The sequence below is a fragment of the Acanthaster planci genome, linkage group LG06 (genome assembly GCF_054643075.1).
Source record: "Acanthaster planci isolate LZ-2023a linkage group LG06, COTS_SCS, whole genome shotgun sequence".
NCBI classification, from domain to species: domain Eukaryota; kingdom Metazoa; phylum Echinodermata; class Asteroidea; order Valvatida; family Acanthasteridae; genus Acanthaster; species Acanthaster planci.
The window spans coordinates 21,235,132-21,243,400 of NC_141782.1; the positions used below are offsets into that span (position 1 = coordinate 21,235,132).

Genomic DNA, 8,269 nt, shown 5'->3' on the forward strand with positions numbered 1-8,269 from the left:
TGTACTGGATTCATTCTTGGTAGTGCAATAGTGGTCATTTCTTGCAATGTACTGGATTCATTCTTGGTAGTGCAATAGTGGTCATTTCTTGCAATGTACTGGATTCATTCTTGGTAGTGCAATAGTGGTCATTTCTTGCAATGTACTGGATTCATTCTTGGTAGTGCAATAGTGGTCATTTCTTGCAATGTACTGGATTCATTCTTGGTAGTGCAATAGTGGTCATTTCTTGCAATGTACTGGATTCATTCTTGGTAGTGCAATAGTGGTCATTTCTTGCAATGTACTGGATTCATTCTTGGTAGTGCAATAGTGGTCATTTCTTGCAATGTACTGGATTCATTCTTGGTGGTGCAATAGTGGTCATTTCTTGCAATGTACTGGATTCATTCTTGGTAGTGCAATAGTGGTCATTTCTTGCAATGTACTGGATTCATTCTTGGTAGTGCAATAGTGGTCATTTCTTGCAATGTACTGGATTCATTCTTGGTAGTGCAATAGTGGTCATTTCTTGCAATGTACTGGATTCATTCTTGGTAGTGCAATAGTGGTCATTTCTTGCAATGTACTGGATTCATTCTTGGTAGTGCAATAGTGGTCATTTCTTGCAATGTACTGGATTCATTCTTGGTAGTGCAATAGTGGTCATTTCTTGCAATGTACTGGATTCATTCTTGGTAGTGCAATAGTGGTCATTTCTTGCAATGTACTGGATTCATTCTTGGTAGTGCAATAGTGGTCATTTCTTGCAATGTACTGGATTCATTCTTGGTGGTGCAATAGTGGTCATTTCTTGCAATGTACTGGATTCATTCTTGGTAGTGCAATAGTGGTCATTTCTTGCAATGTACTGGATTCATTCTTGGTGGTGCAATAGTGGTCATTTCTTGCAATGTACTGGATTCATTCTTGGTAGTGCAATAGTGGTCATTTCTTGCAATGTACTGGATTCATTCTTGCTGGTACAATAGTGGCCATTACACTGCAACACCATCTTTCTTTTTACCTTATCATCCACCGAGTAGTCCATCTTCAGCATGTCATATTTCCCAGCAACTTTCTGAAAGCCGTCTCGCAGTGACCACTCATTCCTCGTCTTGTCGTAGAACTTCTTCTCAAATAGGCTCTTGGCTTCTGTGAGGTCGTGGCCACAAGCGACGAGATTGTTTTGGCCTGCCTTCCCGACTGTGAAGAAGCAGAATACGGTTCAAACACCTTGACTTTCCGATCAAATTTTTTCAACACGGTACTCCATATTCAATCTCAACCCCTAACACCCTGGGCATTTTAGCTGGAATGCAACTTGACGTCTCTAAAAATCAACTACGTGCCATCTCAATACAGCCTCCAATCATGAGCAATTTAGAACAATGTTTGGCAAGTATTTAAGACTGTGATACTGCACTGGAATAACTTAAACTTCTTAATTCTTCGAAACTGTTATAAACTTGATCTTATCCTGGGCAGATTTTTATTTCACTAACATGCAACAGTTGGTGATTCTTAAATAAGAGCAACGGTATTTTCAAAGTTTCTTGACGTTTAAACGATGTCCAGCGTATCCACTTTCTTCCAAGCTAATGCCTCAAGTCCAAAGAATGTATCCTGAGTTTAATGCAGAGTGTTTGGAGCTTAGCTAAGTCAGGAAGCTCACTGAGAGAGAATAAATATGTCAACATTCTACCTCGTCCCCAACGGAACCAAACATGGTACATTTTCTTGACGTTATCCTCCAGTAGTTGAATGACGTAGTATTTGTTGTTGTTATTTTGCAGGTTAGTCTGTAAGACAAGGGGAAAAATATCAGCGCGGAATTAGAAACAAAGCAAAGGAATGCCAAGCTTTTAACTCTTTTAAAGCTGAGGCACGTGACATGTTTGAGCATGACCACCAAACGACCATAAAAGAACAGCAGTTGGTATCGTGGGTTCACGCCTCCCTTTCAATTTTTTTTCCAAAATCTGGCATGAAGAACCAGTTTTATCACAAACTGAAATTGTTCAGAATTGACAGATACAAAGGAGTCAGGAAATTTCATTGTTTCTTGTTGGTACTCTCAAGTTCCATGAATGAAAAGTTAGCTTTGCTTTCAATTTCCATTTGGCCGACCCATTAATGAGGTCGGTTGTCAAGGTGATGCTATTAAAGGAGAAGCAAAGAAAGTGTTTTCTAGGCAAAGGCAGAATGCCAGCCAATCCATCATGTAAGGTGTACCGGATGCTTGTGACTGAGTTCCAGCTGATTTGTGCCTCAGTACTGAAATTGGCTAAGGGGGCCTCAGGACAAGAACTGAGCATACCTGATTAAGCATCGCATCGTAGATGTCGTCTCCTTCGATGTACACGTGTGCCTTCCCTTGCATCTGGTGGCACTCGCTGTCCACGGGTGCCTTGTGGCTGGCGGCCAGGCGGACAGTTTTGACGGCTGCACAGGCAAAAACCCCAAAAGAAATAAACATCAGTTACGCTTGCGCTACGTTTTTACAAATATTGCAAAATGTGTTCTCTACAATGACAAAACTGACCATCAGGTCATGCAATCACATTTTTAGATTCATTTCATTTTCTACCCTCACAGGTACCAGTTTAAACTTCTAATTGGGAGGAGTTATTGCAGTAAAGTGTCTTGCTTAAGAGCATAAGAGGGTAAAGAGCCTTCAGAAAAAGGCAAGTTCAAGTGATCCACAAATTTTGTTGACTGCCGATCAATTTTCCCTGGTCCCCTGTACACTAAATACATCCTAATTACCAGGGAAAATCGACGGTTGGATGCCAGTGACCCAAACCTTGACTGGTACGGTGACGGTTAAACAGGTTGTTTGTTTATACTAGTACCTTCGCCTGGTCCCTGACTCTTTGTCTTCCTGGCCGACTTGGCAGGTCTAACCTCCTCCTCCTCCTCTACTTCCATAGGCTCCGCCTTCACATTGGCTCTGCTGGTTGATGCCTTGCTTGTTGTGCTAGAGTGGGCCCTCTTCACTGGCTGGGCTTTGGTGGACTGCTGTGCTGGTGGCACTTTGTAATCTATGACAGATGGCGATAAAATACACATATACAGGCCGATCATTACCAAAGAACAGCCCTGAAATGTTAGTGTCATGTTAATTACACTGTATTGTGGAATCCCATTGCCCTTGGGGACGTACAGAAGTTTGGTGACTCCATAGAGTTGCTTATTTTGGTTCCGGAACCGAACTGACTTGAGTTGGCGGTTCCAATGCTTTCTCCATGTTAATCTTATTCCCAATAAAATGAATATCCTGTTTTGTTTGGTTGAAAGCTGCAACAAGGACATAAAATGCAGCCCTGGTCAGGCACCCAGTCTCTTTCCATATCTGAGGCTCAACTAATTCAGGCATGCCATTGCTCTCATGAAAATAAGAATGGATAATTAAAATGTGCACACATCCACCAAGATCAGTGCCCGAGGTGCCTCGTCATTACTATTACCCCTGTCTGTCAGGCATAGAGCATTCTTTGATCCATCTCAGCTCCCTTTGGAGACTACAGCTTGATGCTTCCATTTCAGGTACAACTACATGTAGCTAATCAAGCAACCACCCTTGCTTCCCTGACAGGTACCCATTCATACCCATGGGTGGAGAAATGCAAAGTGGGAGTCAAGTTACCAATCAAGGTCACAAGGTCATTGCTACAATATAGAGCTGGCTGCTGGACTCAAATCTCTACAACATTGTTTAGGAGTTAATAACACAGACCCTATTCACCTGGCCACACCCCTAGACAAGTTCTGATGTGATATTTGTGGGTAGATGCAAAACATCCTCAACTGTTCTTGCACGTACAGCAACTAATCAGTTCACTCAGTATGCAGGTATGCACACAAGTACAAATAGGTCCCTCTTACTAATTCATAAGACCCAGCCCACATGGGGGTAGCAGCGAGTACGCATCAATATTGTGGTTGAAAGGCGCAAGGTAGGCAAGCCTTCCAAGATTTCAGGAAAGGAGAAAAACATGAAATTAGCTAGGTCAGCATGATTACATGGATTGGACACGACACAGGTGTGACCATGGCATATGCCATATAAAATCCTACAGTAAAGTTTATGACACATGAAAGAAGGTTGTTATCCAAGCACACAGGTAAAATTGTGCGGCAGAGTGGCTTGCATCCAGGGGGCCATACCTATTTGAAGTCGACGGATCTTACGCTTCACTTTCGTCGTCTGGTTGACCTGTTCCATAGCTTGCAAGTCAACCTGGTACGCTCGATGGGCAACAACCAAGTCGACGCTGTCACATGACCCTTTGTGGGCGGCCTCGATCTCAGTGCAAGCAGACAGGCCGTAGGCATTCCACCTTTTCTTATCGTCCTGCCACTCCCAAACAAAATCTACGGGCAGCAAAGTGTTAGAAATTCCTGTGTTTCAGGCAAACAAATCACTCAGAATTGGTGTTTTTACCCTTACACTTCTCCAGATCCCCAAAAACTCTTCCCGTGAAAGGGAACTAGGCAGCACATTCTTTATCTCAAATTTTGAGGAGTATCAAGCTCGACACAAGATTGTAATCACTGTGCTCTACAGTCCCAATACTGAAAAAAAACTCTTGGATTTTAAGGATCCAGGATAATTGAAGTCTATTCTTTCTCAATTCCCTATAAAAAGAGAAACTCTCTCTGCCTTTCCAAATCATTCATATTTGACACAAAGAAAGTAATTACATATTCCTGAAATGCAAGCAAAATCAGTCATGAGCATTGAAATGGTAGGGGTTTATAAGTTAAAGGAAAAAAAGCAACTGTCTGACAGAAAAATTCTTACAATCGCCAGTCTCATCCTGCAGGGCACATCTTATTCTACGCTCCCATCCAGTTTTACAGTTGCGCTGCACCATGTCGCTCAGTTTCACTTCAATCTGACAGTTGTTGGCCGTCAGCTTGATGCTGGTCTTCCCGTTGTGATGGGCGTCATTGATTGCATGGTTGTGCTCGGCAGAGAAGGCCGTCCAGACCTGTTTGTCGCCCTCCCACTGCCAACCAGTAATACCCTCCTCCCCGCCATTTGCTGCCATGATGATTGATATCTGACAGAAATATTGTTCAAGAAACAATATAGTTGATGTTTAAAAAAGAAAAAAATAGGAAGATGTCAAATGACATCATCCGAGTAGGGAAGTTAACAAGACAAAATGATAAACAAATGAGTTTTAAGACTCAAGACAGATGTTTGGCAAGGCTGTGTGAGTGATGTGCACCACGTTAGTTAGGGGACTAGCCCAGGTTGGACGTTGTCTTCCTTTCATTACGACTCGTACTGGTACTAGCCTAGTAGGGTACTAGTACGGTCGGGGATGGCCCCACGGGGATAGGCTGTAGTGACTCTCTTTTACAATCTGTCTCTTATCTGTCGCCACCACAGCCCTACTTGATTGTCACAAACTTTGAATCCTAATATCTTCCGAAATGAGAATGACTTGACAATTTTACTTACAACGGCGTATTTCTCAGAGTTTGGACTTTCATACGAGCACCCTAAAGCTTTCCAGAATCGTATATTTTCTGATGTATGGTGCCTTGAAAAAACCCGGCCTGTACTATTAAATGCTGACCATGGGCGGCGCCATTTTGAAAAACAAAGGCAGCGCTTCGTGCGTCGGATTTCAAAGGCACCTGGCAGGCTCTCTGTCTATGTTGTACCATACAAAACTGGTACCTTGTCATACCTTGCGCAACAGATGAAAAAGGAACTGGTGAAATTGAATTTGAATAACATTAATATGCATGTTCTGTATGGGCGTACTGTACACTAGCAAAGTGCGCGCGCAACTTATGCTAAGCAATACTGTGATACATGAATTACGCATCTACGGCACCTGGCGGGTACCTTGACTTCCGACGCTCGAAGCGCTGCCTTCATTTTTCAAAATGGCACCGCCCATGGTCAGCATTTAATACTATAGTACAGGCCGGGTTTTTCAAGGCGCCATACATTGGAAAGACATTCAAAGACATATGTAATAAACGGACTGAGTGATAAGATACTACATGTACCAATGGGCTCTTCCAAAACTTTGGCAGCAGTTTAGATGGATATGTCTTGACATGGAAGAGCGGTCGAGACGATGAGGGATCAAGTGACGTAATGTTCAACGACCTTATTTTAAAGATGGCGACTGTGAGAGTGAGCCCGTTACACTGAATGGATAAAGGCAAAAAGACTGAAAAATACCTCAATAACGAGAGTGAAATCATTCAATAAATAGTTTTTAGAGAGCGGAAAAGTCAAGAATCATGTTCGTGTGCAAAAGAAATTGTGCCCACGATGATAAGTGGGTGCGCCAAAAATGTTCAGTACGCAGACACGAAATTGCGCATACGGATGTGTGGCTAAGGATGGAACGGGAGTGAAAGTCCGTGCCACACTAGTGGGGCTACTTATAGGCCTACTAACTAATACTTGTTGGTACTCGGTTGGTTTCTTCCTGAAACATCCTCTAAGGATCCTAACTACGAGTACTACAAGTACTACACAAGTAGGCCTAGTAATATCATCACGCCCGGTAAAAGTCGGCGGTGCATGCATGATGATGATGCAGTGAATTTCGCCCAGCTCCAGAGAAATATTTCTAGAAATTCTACATCATGCATTTATGTTGAGTCCTAGCCTCCAGCGATTCTACCTCCATGCAGCGACTTACCTTTTACAACTGTGCAGAAAATCTAGACAAGTTATTAGCCGAAATAAACATATACTGGCGAGTAGATATTTGTTGCTACAGCATTTGCACCGAAGAAATAGCCTACGTACCCATCATTACAATACAACACGGGGGCGTTGAACTTGCAAAACCCGCGCGCGATAGTCAAGCCAGAACAAGTTCGTGACGGTAGGGGTAAACTGGTTGCCTGTCCAAACTGACGTGTGGGAATGCCTCGTGCTGCTTGCAATCATCATTCTGTCAATCTCGTCCCTGTACAGTAGGCATTTACATGCTGTATTTTTGTTTCCCAAAATTTTGGATACTTACGTAATGAGGAGGAGTGCCTGCACGCAGTGGTGTAGCTAGGATTTTACTAAGGGGAGGGGGCAGAGGGAACACCAGCTTTCAGTGGTGTGGGGTTATTTGGGGGGTGGAGGTGGGTAAACGTTTGTTTTGTTTTTAGTGGGGGACACCTGTGGGGTACCGGGAATGGGGGGGGGACGTTCCCCCAGCCCCCTCCCCCCACTCCTATGGCTACGTCCCTGCGGCGCGGCATACATGCCCTGGACTGGTCCCCGTCCCGCTACAGCTAACGAACGAACGTGGGCAAACTTTATGCAGTTTGTCTTTGTGCTCAGTGCGCGCGGTTCTCTGTGGTTTAACAGTAAGGGGCCGTCCATGAAGTACGAAATGCCACGAAATGCCGACTTTTTAGACCCCTCCCCTTCTACGCATGGCGTGGACAGTAGCTCCAACCCCTCCACCTGTACACGTACGCATTCCACGGTTGAGTTCGGGCGGCTTGTTCTCGTATGTTCACGAACAGCTCGATTTGTTGTTCGTGGGTCGGCCGCTCGAACGCCGGGAACAAACAACCGGTTATCGCTGGTAGTTAGTGACAAGCAACATGCAACATGGCGGCGTCCATGTAGGCTACGTTATTCGAGAGTTAATGTTTGGATGGGCTGAATTCTTTTCTATATAAACAGGAATATTCATTTCTGTGTTACAGAAAATAATTAATGCTAATTTTGCAAAACTTCCCATTGTCTATGGCTTTGGAAGCCATCTCTCTACTTTTTGCAGCTGTTCAAAATTCAAAATCTCACGAGTTTTTTCATGTGTTCCTGTAAAACCCTGACGAGGGGGTGGTGTGTGATACTGTTCCGAGAACAGTGTTCTTGAGTCGTGTTCCCGCCGTTCGAGCGCGAGAACAAGAAACCCCGTGTCAAGAACAAGCCGCCCGAACTCGACCCACAAGTCTTGTGACTTCTCAGGGTACCTTGTGGCAGAGCTAGAAACTTGTTATACGTTGTAGTTTTTGTTAGCGCCTTTTCATAGGAGTTGTTCCCCTCTAAAAATACAATTTTGTTTAGAATTCCCCTGGATTTTTCTGTTAGTGTATCCCCTTATTATTTACTTTGGACCTTGCTTCTACCCATATAACTTGACTTAGTTTTGAAGAGCAGACCAGCAGAGATACTATCACTGTTCATTTGTTCCTCCTAACTGGAGTGTGCGTTTCTGCTTGAGTCAGGTTCCTTTCTGCTTCTATGCCATCGGTGTCAGTGTGATCGAAGGCCAAACTCTCCTTATTAGGTCCA

At 43.8% G+C, this 8,269-nt stretch overlaps 1 protein-coding gene across 1 annotated transcript in view; it reads right to left on the minus strand.

Annotated features, from left to right (window-relative positions):
• Positions 1 to 6,834, minus strand: part of parp2 (poly(ADP-ribose) polymerase 2) — a 14,344-nt gene extending 7,510 nt beyond the window's left edge. Inside the window, exons 1-7 of the mRNA XM_087138412.1 lie at positions 6,663 to 6,834; positions 4,787 to 5,048; positions 4,150 to 4,356; positions 2,835 to 3,023; positions 2,300 to 2,424; positions 1,685 to 1,781; positions 1,007 to 1,185 (exon numbers count right to left, since the gene is read on the minus strand). Coding sequence (XP_086994538.1) covers positions 1,007 to 1,185; positions 1,685 to 1,781; positions 2,300 to 2,424; positions 2,835 to 3,023; positions 4,150 to 4,356; positions 4,787 to 5,036 — 1,047 coding nt within the window. The 5' untranslated portion in view covers positions 5,037 to 5,048; positions 6,663 to 6,834. The remainder of the gene's footprint in view (positions 1 to 1,006; positions 1,186 to 1,684; positions 1,782 to 2,299; positions 2,425 to 2,834; positions 3,024 to 4,149; positions 4,357 to 4,786; positions 5,049 to 6,662) is intronic.
• Between the last annotated feature and the right edge of the window lie 1,435 nt (positions 6,835 to 8,269).